The sequence below is a fragment of the Cricetulus griseus genome (assembly GCF_003668045.3).
Source record: "Cricetulus griseus strain 17A/GY chromosome 1 unlocalized genomic scaffold, alternate assembly CriGri-PICRH-1.0 chr1_1, whole genome shotgun sequence".
NCBI classification, from domain to species: Eukaryota; Metazoa; Chordata; class Mammalia; order Rodentia; family Cricetidae; genus Cricetulus; species Cricetulus griseus.
In genome coordinates, this window is record NW_023276807.1 from 271,793,302 (window position 1) to 271,811,062 (window position 17,761).

General features: G+C 45.0%; 2 protein-coding genes across 11 annotated transcripts in view; one reads left to right on the plus strand and one right to left on the minus strand.

Annotated features, from left to right (window-relative positions):
- The window catches only part of Ubac2 (UBA domain containing 2), a 175,748-nt gene that overhangs the window by 19,384 nt on the left and 138,603 nt on the right, over positions 1–17,761 (plus strand). For 4 of the 10 annotated variants that reach the window (XR_004772224.1, XM_035452115.1, XM_035452114.1 and 1 more), the window contains exons 2-4: positions 2,439–2,566; positions 6,716–6,835; positions 7,676–7,785. Coding sequence is in view for 3 of the 10 variants with exons in the window: in XM_035452115.1 (XP_035308006.1) it covers positions 2,439–2,566; positions 6,716–6,835; positions 7,676–7,785 (358 nt within the window). In the remaining 7 variants the exon portion in view is untranslated. Of the gene's footprint in view, positions 1–2,438; positions 2,567–6,715; positions 6,836–7,675; positions 7,786–17,761 lie in introns of those variants that run through there. The other 6 variants (XM_035452110.1, XM_035452111.1, XM_035452117.1 and 3 more) reach the window with 2 other exon arrangements.
- Positions 12,550–13,631, minus strand: Gpr18 (G protein-coupled receptor 18). The gene has a single exon (XM_035452120.1). It carries the CDS (start codon positions 13,600–13,602, stop codon positions 12,607–12,609), a length of 996 nt encoding a protein of 331 aa, XP_035308011.1. The 5' UTR covers positions 13,603–13,631; the 3' UTR covers positions 12,550–12,606.

The window sequence follows — 17,761 nt, forward strand, 5'->3', positions numbered from 1 at the left end:
GACTAGGCAGGTGTGGCTGGCTGTCCCAGGACAGGTAAAAGTGGAAGGAGGACTTGCTGTCCTTTCAGGGAGTACCTTTAGCACTCTGTTCCCTCTCTGGTCCTGTTACAGCTGAAGGAGCTCATCTGGCCTAGGAGAGAGACCCACCCATGAGTGGGGTTGACATGGTAGGGGAGGAGCTGTTTGCCCCTCATGTAGTAGCTTTTTTAGGGATTGTGGGGAGGGGTAGTGTCAGGGATCAAGCCCAAGGACCAGGGGTGCTGGGCAAATGCCCTACCACCGAGCCCTCGTGAATTCTGACTCTGCAGGTAGGTTCTCATTCTCCATTCTATAGGCAAGAAGAGCTGAGACTTCCATGTTCAAGCTAATCTAATGCTGGCCGTGCTCACAGCCATGGTGCCCATGTGCCCTGTTGAGGCCCCAGGCAGTAGGGTACTCTGAAGGTTTGGGGTCTGGAAAGTCTTGGTGAAGAGAGTACAGCAGTGTATAGTGGTTCTGGTATAAGATGTGTGCAGGGCCTAACCCGGAAGGAAATGACTGGGCTATTTCTGTATGCTTGCACAGGCAGTGTAACCACAGCACCTTCTGTGACGGATCAGTCCACCCGCAGGTGGACTTATTTATTTATTTATTTATTATTATCTTATTTATGAGTAAGTTACAAATCTGAAAGGGTCCCCTCAGTGATGTCTCCTGTGGCCGTGTCATTGGTCAGCTGGGAACATCCTCTGTCTGGGGGGAGGGGTGCTGTGCTCTGTTCTGGCGTGTGGCGTCCCCTCTGATGTCCTTGACACCCCCAGACAGGGGAGGGCAGAGGGAGAAGTCAGAAAGCATTGCCCAGCAGAACCGAAGAGCCACTGTGTGGAAGAAGTGGGGGTCCGCAGAGCAGAGCCGGGGATGGGCAGTTGGGATTGGAGGCAGGCAGGCCCAGAGTGTGGAAGTCTGTAGAACAAGGGCAAGGTGGTCATTCTTCCTAGGCGGTAACGGGAGCGGGGGTGTGCAGGTGTTGCCTGAGGAAAGAAAATGGACAGTTGTGCGGGCACCCTTGGGACTGCAGGACCATACAAATAGCTGTATTAGCTGAAACCAGGCCATACTGTGTGTTGTCTCTAAGATCTTTAAAGCATTCTACTGAGGGCAGGTTCAGTGAGTACAGTGCTTGCTATACAAGCGTAAAGGCCAGAGTTCAGATCCTTAGTTCCTATGGAAGAACTGGATGTGATGTATGCCGCTGTAACTCCAGGCGAGGGTAGAGGCAGATGGGTCCTGGGGCTTTGTCAGCCAGCCATCTAGTGCAAATGGCAAGCTTCAGGTCTAGTGGGATGCTGTGTGATTGGAGGATGGCCTCTGGTCCCCAAGTACACACCTGGAATGGGTACACAAGCTCCAGGTACAGTGGCATCCTGTGTCACTAAAGGGGGAGCAACAGAGGGGTACAACCCCTGGTCACACACACACACACACACACACACACACACACACACACACACACACACGCACACACTTATCACACAATTTGTTGTTGTAAATATATGTATTTTTAACGTTGAAAAGTCATTTGGGCTAGTGAGATGGCTCTGCCACTACTGTGACAAGCTGGTCCCAATCCCTGGGACCCACACTCACAAGTTGTCTTCTGACATCCAGTGTGTATAACCCATCTCCACACAGACCTTGTAATCTACAGTTATAAATGTACAGGGGAATGAGAAGTAGTAACATTAATATTTAGTACACCGTAGCCCATGAAAAATATTGCAGACATGGAGGGCTACAGTGCTTTGTTTCTTGCAAAAGCCTTCTGAAGGGATTGAGAAGTGCGGCTCCGTTGCGTTTGTAACATCTCGTGAATTGCTGTACAGTGGACTTGGCTGAGTTTCCGGTACTTTTAATTTGTGACTTGAGTGTCATGAAGTATGCCTGGGGGCTGTCATGCCACAATGAGTCTCCTGGAATGTTTTAATTCTTGTCACCAGTCACATGTGGCAAGTGACCACAAAGCTGATTGCTGCGTAGGGTGAGGCGGAGGCCCCATATGCCCTCATGGAACACTTGACTGGGTTCCTTCTGTGTTCACTGTGGAAAACCTCAGGAGACCACTGCAATGAGCAGTGTTAGCACTTAAACCCCTTTAAAAATTTTTCAAACCAATGTGTGAATCTCTGTCATCCTCAGGCCCTAACTGCTGGGAGAGACTTCATACTTGTTTTTGCCCATTTCCTAACAGGTTGTCTGGAGGTCATGGGTATTTACTGAGGTCAGTCAGAGCCCAATGACAGTGACGCTTTCCAGAGAGTTGTGCCTGCCTTCTGCCCTCAGCCATTACTGCTGGTGTTTTACTAAAAGCTAATCAGTTCTCCTACTTTTCATCTGTGTGGGTTTTTGTTGGTTTGTTTTTTAAATCCCCGTTATTCTGGATGTGTTTTCCCCCTTCCTAGACAAGGCCCCTCTGTCGAAGAGTCTCTTGCTGGTCCCCAGTGCCCTGTCCCTTCTGCTGGCTCTCTTGCTGCCCCACTGCCAGAAGTTCTTCGCATATGACCTCCATGCCGTCAAGAACGACTTCCAGGTAGGCTCACCGCTCCTTTGGCCTCTGGGAGGAGAGGGGATGTTTTTCTAGACTGGCCTCTTCTCCCTTCAATTAATTAGCCCCTCAAAACCCCACACGTTTCAAAAATAGTATTTTAAAGTTGTTCTTTGAGAAAATTCTTACATCTTGATCACGTCTACCCTCTCCATCCCCCTGCAACGCCTCCCAGAACCACTTCCACCAAGTCCCTCTCCTAACTCCATCTCCTCCTCCTCATGATAATAAACTGCACATCTGCACAAGGAGTACAGGACCATACGCTAGAGCACAGGCAACTGGCCAACCCTCTAAAGAAAACTTCCAACAGCCATCAGCCACTCATAGTGCCTCAGCTAGGGCTGGGTCCTTGTCAACCCCACTCCATCCAGGTCTGGTTCAGGCCACCACAGCTTTGAGTGCACGAGAGGGTAGCAGCCTTGGCATGTCCAGGAGATGTGGTTTCACAGCCATTCTCCCCAGTCCCTGGCTCTTACAGTCTTTCTGCTTCCTCTTTGGCCATGCTACCTCATCCACACGGAGGATAAGTGTGAAACAGATCCTAAATCTGTAGCAAGTGTTTTTAATGCTGCATTCACAAGCACATTTTTCTAGTTACATTTGCGGATACTTTCAGTAATGCAGATTATAAATGGAGAAATTGCAGTGTTACCTTTTGCTGAACTCATAGGTTTGTATTTCAGGTTTTACACATGGAGATGCAATTTATACTTTGAAGAGAAATTTTGGGCTAGTGTGATGTTTCTGTCATTAAAGGCACTTGCTACCAAGTCTGAGAACCTGAGTTCAATCATTGGGACCCACATGGTTGATAGAAGGAGACAACTCCCATAAGTTGTCCTCTGACTCATGTTAATCTCTTATAGGCACAAGTAACATTTTCAAAAGCCAGGCTTAGCCTGTGTGTTTGATGAGATAGTCCAAGCTCATTTGTTGTTGACACACTCTACATTGATGCTTCTATGAAGGGCGTTAAACCAAGAGGGATCACTTTGCTATTGGAAAGAACAGAGCTCTGTTTCCAGATTGATGAGTGAGTCTTGGGTGGTCAGAGTGTTAGCACCAGTGTGCTGGGTGCTCTGGCCGCTTCCTTTGCCACCCTGAGGCTCTTCCTTCATTGTGATGGGACTTGGTCATTGCTTACGCTGGATTCACAGAGTCCCTGTGAGTGTCCTTCTGTTAGTGACCTGTGTCACTGCTTCTGTTAGTGTAGACAGAAGCTCTGTATTGTGTCATTGTCTGTAATGCGGTGCCTCTCACCTTTGGCTTAAGAAAAAATACACTTAGATTTATATGTACACATACACACACATATACACATATATTAAAGCACATAGACTCTTACCCTAGACCTGTTGAGTGAGAAAGGCTCTGGGTGGTTAAGAGCACACGCTACTCTTGCAGAGGATCCAGGTTCAGTTCCCAGCACCTATATGGTTGTTCACAACCACCTCAAACTCCAGTTCCAAGGAACCAGCATCATCTTCGGGTCTCCATAGGCACAGTATGTACGCGATACATACAGTGCATTGTATGTGCATGTTAGTTACTTTTGTGCAGCCAAAACAGTCATATACAGTAGAAAGAAACAAAAAGGAAAGTATTTTAACTATACATAAAAGCAATTGATAAGACATTAATGGTTTTAATTTTTAAATGTTAATTAAAAAAAAACAAAACAACAACAAACCCCACCAATCCCCAAGGGATTCTAGTGTGAGGTCAGCTTTGAGACTTGAGAACTTCTGGAAAGAGATGTAAATCTCCCAGTTTCTGGGCTTTGTTTGGCTCACCTGCTGCACGGTTCACAGGTATCTGTTCTGAGGTGTCTGGGTATACTCACAGGAAGTGCTTTGGAGAAGCGAGGAGTTTCACTTCTGCCCTGGGAATTCTGAACACACACATAAGAGCGTGGGTACCAAGTGTCCACTAGATCCTTAGGGGATGATGAACCGAGAGGGGCCCAGACAGGAAAGAATAACTCTGGGGAGCTTGGGGATGTTTTTAGTAGGTTTGGATGAAGGGTGACCGAGTTATTATTGAAGGGCTGAAGCTTTGCTCCGGTGTCCAGGAAGTCCAGCCCCTCTGGTCTGTGTGGCCGGTGTCACAGGAGAGCTGACACAGGGTTTGTGGATGATAAGGTGTTCATTCTGTCACAGGGTCAGGTGACAGAGGCATTCCTGTATCACGTCCCTTGAGGTTGGCAGAAAAGGCTGAATTATTTAAGACTAGTCACCAGCTTTATTTGATACTAACCACAGGAAAACCAAACCATGAGAGTTCTGGATACACAATTCACTGCATGTTAGAAACTGTAGTCTTGATTTTCATACCCCTCATATTTTCCTAGTGGCTGCTAGGATGCTTTGACCACAGTGTGGAGTTGTCTGTTAGCTGCTCTGCGTTGATGACAGGCATCCCAGCAGCCTTCTGAGCCCACTCACCCTGGGGCAGTCTTTGCTGGTCTACAGTTGCACCGTCGTTCTGGTACTGTTGTAGTCTATCCACAGACTCCTGACATGGTTGCTTGTTAGTATTCCTCCCTTATCATGGGCCTTTCTTCTTCCTTCCTCAGTTAGAGACTTCCTGGTGCTGACAGTTCAGCGAGTAGGCAAGTAAATGAGTCTCTTGGCCTTCCCAAGGTTGAGTACTGTGAGAATTTGGAGTTCACTGGTGGCTTTTGCTTGGAGCAGAGACAGCTGTGGGCTGCTTTGGTTGTGCAGTTGGCTTTCTCATTTGCTCTATTTGGTAGAGGAAGAGACCATATGACTTCATTTTGATGATCTTGGGATGGGGTATTACCACTGTTCGTAGCAATACTGTTCATGGTAGAGCATCCCTGTGTCCATCAGTAGACAGACAGCAGACAAAGCGTTGTGGTATTCGGCAGTAAGAGAATGAGACTTAGAGACATGCTTCATTGTGAACCTTGAAAACACTATTCCTGGGTTAACTGGCCAGACACAAGAGGACAGATAGGTGTGATCCCATTCATGCTGTGCCTAGCACAGGCAAATTCATAGACAGAAAGTTGGACAGAGGTCACCAAGCCCTGTGGGAAGGGATGGCAGGCTAATGTCTCATGGTGCAGCATTTAGGATAATAGGATGATGCACACTGCTGTAGGTTTTTAACAATACTGAGTCATGTGTTGAGAAATAGTTAACATGGTAAATTTTATCTTGTGCTGTCCCACAATAATTCAAAGGGACAAAGGGGTTAATCTGTTCTAACTATGAAGGGAAAAATGATGTCAGTGTTTTATGGATGCCATCAGGGTCATTCAAATTTGAAAAATATTGAAAAGTCAAAACAGGTCTTTGAAAAGTAGCATTTTCCTGTGTATTTCTTTTTCATAGTCAGAAGATGGATTTTCAAAGCTGATAGTATTTTAATCTGCTAGTATTTACCAGCAATTCTCCAAAGCTGCCGTGGGTGTGGTTCTTTTGTGATGAAGCTGAGATATTTTTGAACTTTTACTCCAATTGTCATTTGTGAGTTTATTCTCAAATTCAGTAGTATGAACATAATAAAATGAACATGTATTAGTCTTTTATTTCAGGTGATTGTGTGTGAGAGAGAGTGTTCGTGTGTGTGTGTGTGTGTGTGTGTGTCTGTGTGTGTGTGTGTGTGTGTGTGAGTGAATGTGATTGTGAGTGAGTGTGATTGTGAGTGAGTGTGCTCGCGCACGTGTCTGTGCGCACATGTGTCTGAGTGTGTGAGACTGAGTGAGTGTGAGTGTTTGAGTGTGAGTGCGTGTGTGAGTGTGTGAGAGTAAGTATGTGTGTGCTTGTGTGAGTGTGTGTGGTGGTGGGGAGCATGCCATGGTGGGCCTCGTGTGGGAGTCTGGACAACTCTGTGGAGTCAGTTGTCTCTGTCCATTTAGATGTGGGCTTGAACTCATGGTGTCAGACCTGGCAGCAGGTGCCCTGATGAGTGAGGTTCACGAGGAATCCTCTGTTGCCTTAACCGCATGCATCTTATTATAGCAAGCAAAGAGACTTCTCACCGTTGGAGGGAATCTAGAATTCTCTTTTGACATCAGGCATGCTGAGTTTACCTTTGCGAGTGCGTGCATAGTAACCGGAGAGATGTCACTCACTGGGTGTTCTGATTTTAATCTCTGTCTAGATTTGGAGGCTGGTATGCGGAAGAATAATTTGCCTTGACTTGAAAGATACTTTTTGCAGTAGTCTTCTTATTTATAACTTCAGAATATTTGAAAGAAGATACGGGAGCAGGAAGTTTGCAGTAAGTTACTTAATGTTTTAACTTTTTCTGCTGAGATTCCAGAGTGAAATGACCTCATCTGTATGCTGGATTTGCATATTTGCTAGGCAAGTACATTATACCACCAGCTTCATCTCCAGCCCTTATGTTTTATTTTCCAAACTTCGAAGTAAAGACTTGCGTATTTCCCCAAGATGGCCTCTGGTTTGTAATCCACCTATTCAGGCTCCAGAATAGCTGGGGTTATAGGATGCAATGCTGCTCAGATCCTTGTTTTAAAATGCCTTCCATTTTTTAAAACTGAGCATATTATTTATAAATAAGTTACATGATTCTAGATCTGGTTTGTGGCCTCTACATTAGCCAAAGAAGAAACTTGAATTTAAGCCAGTAACATGATAAAACAAAGAAACGGTGGTGACGGCACTACACAACACTGTGTGTGCCAGTAATAAAAATTTTAATTGGAACTTTAGCTAGTAAGACTCTGATCACTTACTTGGCTTAATAGTACACGTGCTACTTACTAGCAGTATGTTTTAACTAAATGTTGTTTTTCAGCATGTCTAGAAATTGTAGGAACTAATACATATGAACAATTATGATTTATTTCTCAAGTTTGGAAAGTAACAAAAACAATGTTAAAACTATGCTTATGCATGTATACATATATGTGTAATATGCGTGTGTGTGTGTGTGTGTGTGTGTGAGTGTGTGTGTGTGTGTGTGAGTGTGAGTGTGTGTGTGTGTGTGTGTGTGTGTACATAGCCCACATCCCCCCCACACACACCTGAATTCATGCTAACTAAATAGCTGTTATTTTTTGGCAACTCATTTTCTGTTTTTTGTTTTATTTTATAGTCCTTCTTGCTGGGCTCCTGGGTCTTGTCAGCCTTGTTTGACCTCATCCTTGTGGAAGCTGTGCAGTATTCGTTTGGCATCACTGTGGCCAGTAATTTGCCTTCTGGATTGTAAGTAGCTTATAGTTTGGAGTTACTTATTTAGGATTCTTAAATTTATTTGAAATACTGTCATTCACGAACTTTCACCAAAGGTCTTTTAAGGCGGCTGTGGTGGCCACACCTTTAGTCCAGGCATTTGGGATACAGAGGCAGATAGATCTCTGTGATTTCAATGCCAATCTGGTCTACATAGTGAGTTTTAGGCCAGCCAGGGCTACATAGTGACTGTGATTCTGTCTGAAAAGAGATTAATTTGTACTTTCAGATATAGTAAGCGTGTGTGTAAAGAAAATCCAGTATATACTTACATATTCCTTACGCTCTTAAAATAGTTTCAGAGTATTTTCCTTTTTCTTTCAGCTTTGCAATTATTCCATAGTTTGTTTGAGACAGTGTCTCATACGTATAGCCCAGGATGGCCTCTAATACAAGAGTCTTTTTATTCAGGCTTTCTAGGTGCTGGGATGGTAAACCTACAACCATCCTGAATTCCCCAAATTGAATTTGTTTTGTGTATTTTTATAGTGATATCTTGCTATTGTAATTTTATGAGCTAATTAAACATTAAAAAATCCAAATTTAATTAGCATGGACAACAAAATAAATGTACTGAAGTTGAGATTCTGAAGAAATTTTTAGGTTATTAATTTTATACTTCCACCAAAGGTCGAGCAAAGTCAGTGCACAGGTAATAATAGCTTTGTGCTTCCTACAGGGACAGACTGGCTCGATCCTGCTTTCAAGTAAAACTGTGTTAGTGTATAGAGCAACTGGGAGCCAAGGGCACAACTGTGAATGCAGGCAGAAGGCCTAAAGCCTGTCAGAATTAAATATGTGAGCCTGTGTTTGCAAGGCACGGTAGTGTGCACATAGAGAAACTGGATATTTAACATCCTGTGTGCACTGACTTTAGCCTTGTTCTAATTTTACAGGATGGGTTTGAGAAATGTCAGGTAAAACAGGTCCCTTGATTCCTAAGCAGGCTGGATCTCTGTTTTAGATATGTAACTAGTGTTAGGTTAGAGTCAGCATGAAAAGTGCCCTTCAGCTGTTTTAATAACATGTCTCTCTGAGTCTCACCCGAGTGGGGAGTCAGGGTTCTGTCATCACAACTGCGTGGCCTTGTTGAGTTGCACGGGTTGTGAGTGTGGCCTTGTTGAGTTGCACGGGTTGTGAGTGTGGCCTTGTTGAGTTGCACGGGTTGTGAGTGTGGCCTTGTTGAGTTGCACGGGTTGTGAGTGTGGTAGGTGGGGACCATGGGCCGCTGCTCCTGTGTCATCATTACAGCACAGCCTTGTGTTACACAACTGTTAGTGTGTTAGGTGGGGAGTGTGGGTTGCTGCTCACACCTGTGAGCAGGGTGCAATGCTGGAGAAGGCTTCCGTGTTAACTCCACAGCGGTGCCCAGGCACTCTCTCCTCAGAATGGTTTTTTTTTTTTTTTTTTTTTTTTTTTTTTTGGTTTTTCGAGACAGGGTTTCTCTGTGTGGCTTTGGAGCCTATCCTGGCACTTGTTCTGGAGACCAGGCTGGCCTCAAACTCACAGAGATCCATCTGCTTCTGCCTCTTGAGTGCTGGGACTAAAGGCATGTGCCACCAATGCCCAGCTCTCAGAATAGTTATTATCTGGCCAGTTCTTATTGGTTCTTAACAAAGACTACTGAGTTTTGGAGGTGTGTGTGTGTGTGTGATGTGTTGGTGTAAGAATGAGACTTGGATAATACTAGTAACACAGATCCCTGGACTTACACAAAGGTGGAAGGAGAGGAGTGAGTTGTCCTATGACCAACATATGTGTGCTGTAGCCTACACATGTACATATCCGTACATATACACATGTAGGCGGAGTTTCTTTCCCACCTGGTCCTGCTGCCCTTCAGCTCCAAATAAACACACAGAGACTTAGATTAATCATAAACTCTTTGGCCAATGGCTTAGGCTTCTTACTGGCTAGCTCTCTCTTAATTATTAACCCATTTTTATTAATCTAAGTATTTCCATGTGGCCTTATCTTACCAGAGAATGCCTGGCGTGTCCTATCTTCCCTGAACTACATGGTGTCCCTTTGCAGCTCCTCTCTTTGTCCTCTCCCCAGAATTCTCCTCATCTTGTAGCCCCGCCTATATCTCCTGCTGGCTACTGGCCAATCAGTGTTTTATTCATCAACCAATAAGAGAAACATAGATACATGACATCCCCCATCACACACACACACACATACACACACTGACACATTCTCTCATGCACACACGCACATATTCACACACACACACACACACTGACACATTCTCTCATACACATACACATTCACACACACACACACACACACACACACACACACACACACACACAAATACACACTATTAAAAAAATCAGTGTTAAAGACTGGAAACAAGATGGCTCAGAGGTTAGGAGCACTGGCTGCTCTTACAGAGGTCCTGAGTTCAATTCCCAGTAACTGGTGGCTCACAACCATCCATTACGAGATCTGGTGCCCTGTGCTGGTGTGCAGATATACATGGAAGCAGAATGTTGTATACATAATAAATAAATAAAATCTTTAAAAAAAAAAAAGATAATGGAAACAAGTGTCACAGCTGTGCTAGAATTAAGAAAAAAAGCCCACAAAACCCCAAGACCTTGAAATCTGCATTTTCTTTGAATAGGGGTCAGACTCCATAGGTGCTGTCTGCAATGGTAGACTTCGCTGTCACCATTTTGGGTTCCAGCTGTGCCACTTACGAGTTTAGTGATATCCTGCAAGTGCCTGGACTCTGTTGTTTCTGAGCCCAGTTTCTATCTGCCTGGCACTCTCGTCAGTTGGAGGTGCTCTGCAGCACAGGGCCATGAAGAGGGCAGATTAGGCTCCTTCACTAGCAGCATGTAGCGACAAGCCCCATGCTTGGTTCCCTTCTTCCTTTGAGCCCTGTAAGCCTGATGCATGTGTGTGATCCCTGGAACCCACATGGTGGAGGGAGATAACTGGTTCATGCAGGTTGTTCTCTGGTCTCCACACACATGCTGTGGCATACAGATGCCCACATGTGTGTAGTTACCATGTGTACATACACAATAAAAAAAGTGCAGTGTAGTTTAAGGAGCGTCTGATTACAGTGGTAAATACTCTGCTGCCATGACTTGTTTTTCACTGTTAATTTCCCGGTGTGAAGACCACAGCACACATTTCACCCCGTTGCTTTGTCTGCACTCTCATTGTGCCTTGCGCTTTCACGCCACATTCTTGAAAGAAACCTTTTGGAAAGGGCTTGCTGAGAGCATGCCCAAGAGTAGAGTTGTCTGAGTAGTTGAAAATAGGCTGTGTGTAAGCACCCACCCATTCCTTTCTTCTAGGAGTCATATACTAGGTTAGTGCTCTGCCACTCAGTGACTGTGTGTGTTTGTATCTTAAACCACAGGGGCTCTCCCCTCCCCCTCTCTCCATCTCCCCCTCCCCTCCAATGTTTCTTAAAGGATTTTACTCACTTGGCTCTTGAGCCTGAAATCTCCCATTATTTTTCTCTGTTGAGAAACTCCATCAAAGTTCCGCCTTTGCTCCTGGATCCTCTAGTTATCACTGTACATTTTTTTAAACGTTTTTGCTTATTATTGAAAAATTGGTACCTGACTTGGACATTCAGAGTTACACTCTGTCCCAAGCAAAAGAGTCATGAAGGTTATTTTGTAGAGGGAGTTGTAAGTTGAGTCATTTTATGTCCATGTTTAGAATAGGAGTTTATTGGTTGTAGTTCAGTTCCTTTGCTTTTAGATAAGACATTTCTTTGTGGAGAAATCAAATGGGGAGGCTAAGATCAGAACTAAGGTTCCCTGAATAGCATGTGGCCTGGAAAAATTTTTATAATGTATGTTTTAACTGTGTAAGAAGAGCAAGCTGTTGGTGTTGTGAGAAGTTATTTAATAACCACTTATCATCTCGTGTCATAGGAATATCAATTTATGGGGCAGAAATGGGATCTCAGTTACCTTTACAACCTTTCCCGTGAGTGGGGTTTGGGAAGCAGCAGGTGCTTGTTGAAAGAAAGGATGGGGGACTGCTGGACGCCCTGTTGCCATTGGTTAATCCCTGTAGTGAGCTGAGCAGAGTTGCTTATGTAGAAACCTTGAAAGCTGATGTTTAGAGTGTAGAATACTGAATTCAGACTGCTCTCCCAGGTGTGAACTGATACAATACTGAGTTCAGACTTCCCTCCCAAGTGTGATCTAACACAATACTGAGTTCAGACTGCCATCCCAAGTGTGAATTGCCCTCCCAAGTGTGAACTGATACAATACTGAATTCAGACTGCCCTCCTAAGTGTGAACTGATGTAAGGAGATCTATCGAATTATTTTGAATAACTTTTTTTCCCTCTTTACGAGCCACTTGTATACAGAATTTAATGAGAAAAAAGTTAAGTTTGTTAACAACCTACTCTGATAAGGCCTGACTCCCAAACCTAATTTGGGTGACCCTCCCCCGGTAATTCATGAATATGTTATCTGTATTTTTATTATTGGTTTTTGAGACAGTCTCACTATGTAGCCTGGGCTGGCCTTCTGCCTTTTGAGTGGTGTGATCACAGGCATGGTCACCACAAATGACTCATGCCCATGCGTTATAGAAGTTGTAAAATAAAAAATAAAAGCATATCAGAATACTCTATTTAATCATGTTGCTGGAACAATAAAATACCACAGAGTTTTGTTTTTTTTTTAAGTTTATTATTATTTCTTTTTTACCAGAGAAGGGACTGGATAATATAGAATGCTGGGTCACCTGAAAGTAGCTAGAAAAAGAGTTTCAAAGAGATTAAAGACAGGCCATTTACTCTGACTCAAACCATCTCACTGTTCATGTTGCTAAGTGAGCGCAAGCTGCCAGAGCGGAAGCTTTTCCTGCGAACGCTCCGAAGGTAGTTTCGGTACAACATGACACTGATAACTCGAGCCTGGAATTGCTTGGACACAATGTAGTAGAGGACGACGTCCAGGCACGTGCTGAGGTTCATGAGGAAGGTGGTAAAGGCGCCCCAGGGGTTGTAGCTGTTTCCTTCCCCGTGCAGCATCAGGAAGGCGAAGCAGATGTGGAAGGGCACGAAGCAGAGGAGCACCTGCACCAGCAGTGTGAAGATGATCCGGATGGACTTCTCCTTCACCGCGGGCTTCAGCTGGGAGGTCTGCCCGCGCAGCAGGCTGTGGGTGATGACCACGTAGCACCCGATCATGACCAACAAAGGGAGCAAGAAGAAAAACGCCAGACGTGTGAAGTTGAGCACGTTGACTGCTTTTAAGTGGATGATGTCAGAGACCTTCAGGCAGGTGGCGGGGGAGGTGGCCTTGTCGGGGTCTTCGTAGAGCAGTATCAGGGGGACCGTGGTGGTCAGGGTCATTATCCAGACTCCCACGCAGGCGAGCACAGCCTTGCAGGTGTTCTTCAGCTCCTTGGCGTATTTAGGCTGCACTATGGCCATGTACCTGTCAGCACTGATGAAAGCCAGAAGCCAAAGAGCAAGGCCTGGGTAAAACACCACCAGGATCCCAAGAACGTGGCAGAAATACTCTCCAAATGGCCACTCACCCTTTGCATAGTAAAACATCCGGAAGGGTAGGCTCAGTATAAATATTAAGTCCAGTAGTGCAACGTTCATCATGTAGATGGTTACAGTGGTTCTTTTCTTGGTTGTGCAGCTGAAAACCCATAGTGCGGTGACATTAACAAGTAATCCAATCAGGAAAATGCAGCTGTAGAAGACCAGGGCTGCGATTTTGTATTCATCGGGGTGTGAGTGGCTAGAAAGGACCAGCCGATCCAGATCGCTGGGGGTGGTCATCTTACAGCAGGCCGACGCCCATGGTATGCAGAACTGTAAGACATAAGAAAACGGTATAAGAGCTTTACGGAAACAGGGAGCGCCATCTCAGGCTGTTTGCTGTTAGTTAATTTCAGTGTTGAGGGCACCTTATATGGAAGAGTCGTGTGCGTGCCTTAGTGTTTTTCAAGAACATATGCCCTAGAGTTATTGCTATTGACTGATTCCTCTTACTTTTGTAGCACTAGGCATTGAACACAGGTCTTTACTTTACCCCACTGAGCTAGGAATCCTAGACTTTATTTATTTATTTTGGAGGCAGGACTTCTTTTCTATATGACCCTGGCTGTCCTGGAACTCACTATTTAAATCAAGCCGGCCTTCACCTCACAGAGTTCTGCCTGTCTCTGCCTCTTGAGTGCCATGATTAAAGGTGTGTATGACCATGCCCAGCCCCAGTCTTTATAATGTACTGGTCAGTTCAAATGGCCTCAGGCACCATGATGCTCTGAGAGATTCATCTAGTTTCCTTGGCCTTGTTCGTCTCTCTCTTGCCCAAATAACCAATTAGGTGACAGTAAAAATTCTGTGGAGTAATAATGGGGAAGGGGCCAATCTGGATTTTAAATCTTAGAAAATGGCCTTCCAATTTTTATCATTTTTATTCTGTTTATTTTATAACTCAGATAAGCAATGTTCAGGCACTTTTCATTCACTAATACAACCATAATTTACAAAGCACGTATCAGAACACTTACAGAAAAACCAGAACAGCTGGAGACGGTAGTTCTCTCATGTGAGCAAGTAGGAGTGTGGGTTTCTCTGGCTGTTCTGTCTCGGCTGCTGCCCCTCTAGCACACAACAGGAAGTGCTCAGTGGCCCTCAGCAGCTCTCGTCTGCCTGGGCAGTGAGGTCTTGCAATTCCCTGTTGATCCATCCCACACCCCTTTTTTCAAAGTTGCAAACCTTTCTTCCTGGAGTCATCCTATATTCTCTTCAGATTGTCGTAGGTCTAGACTCACTACTATTGTGTATCATGGTCCACTGTGTCCTAGAGTAACAGGTAGGCAGGCGGTTGGGAGTATCTGAGGCAGGGGCTGCCATGTTTTGTTTACCAGGGCCCTGGAATTTGAGCGTGCATCAGTGGGGTGTAGAAAGTGGTGCTTTGAGTGTGCTTCTCTTGTCTAGTGACTTTCAGACTCCTGCCCTGCCTAGATGAACATAAGTTCTGTCAAAGGGAAGCAGACCTGAGTCCTAGCGTGTGTATACAGAAAGTGAATCCTACCATCAAAAAGTGTTTACTTAGGAAAGAAATGAGTTTAATAGTGTTTATAAATAAGGACCTGTCAGTGTGAAATTACCTCACCCCTGGTGCAGTCTCAGCAGAGACTTAAAAATACTCTCACTATGAACAGATGGAACTTAATAGCATCTCTTCGGAATATGAGAAGCTTTCTTTAAGAATGCCACTTTGGAGGGTGCTTATGTCTAATTCGGCCCCGAGAATGTCTTTAGTGAAAATTACAGGCAGGATGAGTAGCCCGTGGTCAGTTGGTGAGAATTAATGTGAGCAATTGCTGTGAGCAAGCATGAGGTACATGGGTTTGTTCCCTTTGTTGGTTGTAACATATTTGACTTAAATGTGACTTTGGAGTAAAATCCTATATATCTGAAGATCTGTATTAAGATTCCCAAATAAGCCTGAGAATGGCGGCACATGCTTTTAATCCCGGCGCCTAGGCAGAGGGTGGTGGAGCCCTGTTTAAAGCCTGAGTTCCAGGCCAGCCAGTGAGGCCCTGTCTAAAAAGCACCCCCAAACATTTATATAACCAGAATATTAGTTTCTTCCCAAATGAGAAAATTTCTGCATAGAGAAATGAAGTCTTTATCATTAAGCAAAGGAGACCAGCTTAGAAGATTAAACACTTTAACTCTCAGTGGGTTTTAAAATAGCATTGCAAAGTAAAGGAAGTTTGATAGACCCTCCTCCTCCTTCCTGACAGTGCTGTGGAAACGCCTGTATCTATAAACCACGTTGAGCACCCTGTCTGCTCACCCCTCCCTCCTGGTCGCTGCTCTGTAGTCCACCTGTCATGGATCCTTGCCCATGTCCCCCAGCGTAACGCACGCATCTTGTGTTACCATACAACCTGTGTTCTGCAGGATTTGGGGGAAGTGTTAAAAACTGATTGGCTTCAGGTTAACTTTCGAAAAACTTAATTCCATGATTATCTGTATTTTTTTCTTAAAACCGACTAATTTCATGAAACAAGACAATTGAAACCACACGACAACGACATGGAGATATGTTATGATGTATGATGTCAACACTGTGTTAAATGGATGGGGAAAGACAGTGAGGCCCTGGCCGTACACAGAGAGCTGCTGGCGGCCCCTGTGCTGAAAGTGAGAGAACTGCCCTTCCCCAGGTAAAAGCATACCAACTGGCTATCCAGTGCTGAAAACATGACAACACACAAGTAACATTATACCACCTGAGCAGGTGTGTGTGTGTGTGTGTGTGTGTGTGTGTGTGTGTGTGTGTGTGTGTGTGTGTGTGTTTGTGTGTGTACACAATTAATGAGAAAGAGGCCATGAATTTGAAAGAGCAAGGAGGTGTGTGTGGGAAAGTTGAGGGAGAAAAGGGGAGAAATGATGTACTTATAATCTCAAAAATAAAATAAAAGCTTCTGAAACTCTACACTTAACAACCAACGAAAGTGAAGCCGAAGTTCCGTTTAGTAAACAGCATTCCTTCTGAATAACGGTTTAACCACCAAGTTATTGGATGAAGCTTACCTCTGGTCAGAGGGCTGTCTGAGAGGTGGCCATTTGTCCACGTGCAGGTCCTGTAAGGAGCTCTCAGAGCTCGAGTTACATAGATGGCCCTTTGGTCTTAGTTGTCTGTGGAAACCCTTTTGGAGATGTAGTACCAATACGAGGTGTCTGTGAGGCCAAGTGCCGTGTAGTCTCAACACGGGGCTGTCTGTTGGGCTGAGTGTCGTGCTGCCTCTTTCAGGAAGTGCTCTGAAATGTTCTCGGTGTGGGGCTTTACCCTGGATGTGGTTTTTCTTTTTCACAAGTGATTTGTTTATGAAGTCCTGCTCAGCTCAGCCTCCTTTTGAGGTGCTAGCATGCCTTCAAGAAAGGCATATAAAAGGGGAAATTTTCTTGAATTAACTGTGTGTTTGAAGCCTGTGTCATTTATAGAAAGGAGATGTGATGTTGGGCAGAGCAGGTTCAGAGCCTGGCTTCTTTCTGAGCTGTGTGACTTGGTCTAGCTTTGCTGTTGTTGTTCTGTGTTGCCTCTCTGAAAATCGAAGGCACAGAACTCATGTGGCAGGATTTGGAGAACTCGAATCCAGAAAAATCCTGTCTGGGCCAAAGCACCCGCCACCCAGGCACTCCTCGGTCATCTCCGCCAGGTTTATAAATTATATCATATTGCATCTCACATTTCCAAATTTCCAGGCACCTACAGTGGGGATCCATGGCTCCCTGCTTCCGCTCTGCCCTGTAGATTTGTTTCCGGATCCTGTGGCTACTTTCCACTACTTCGTCCCTTTTCTGTCTCGAGGAAGTCTAGCATTTTTCTTTTCCCCTCCCCTCCCCTCCCTCCCCCTCCCTCCTCCCTCCCTCCCTCCCTCCCTCCCTCCCTCCCTCCCTTCCTTCCTTCCTTCCTTTCCTTCCTGGTATGAACATCTCTGCAAATCTTAGGAAGGATGGGGGAAGTCTGTTTGGAGTCTTCTAAGCTAAGAGGGGAAGTGAAACTCTTTTGGAAGGGCATTGAGCAGCCACAGCATTGCATTCACCTTCTTCTTTAAGGGTACCTACCTCTCGTCCAGTATCTCTGCATCAGTTACACATGTTCTGTCAGGTTGTAAAAGGTACCTAAGCATAGCTGTGTTCTTACTAAGTGACTTAATACGGCTGCTGCCACCTCATCCTCCCTCCTCTTTGACACAGGGTCTTTCTGTGTCATGCTGGCTGGCTTGGAACTATGTAGACCAGGCTGGCCTTGAACTTGCACGGGTCTTCCTGCCTCTGTCCCCCAAGTGCTGGACTACAGTACCATGCCCTACTTGAATTTGAGGCAGTTTGAGAACTTTGCTTCTTTTCTCAGAGGTGGTAACCCTTTGTCCTACAAAAGTTGCTGAAGTTACCTGTGGTAGCAAACTAC

Bases quoted from the DNA above. Each gene is read 5' to 3' on its own strand.
- Gpr18 (XM_035452120.1), bottom strand. From the start codon at position 13,602: ATGACCACCCCCAGCGATCTGGATCGGCTGGTCCTTTCTAGCCACTCA.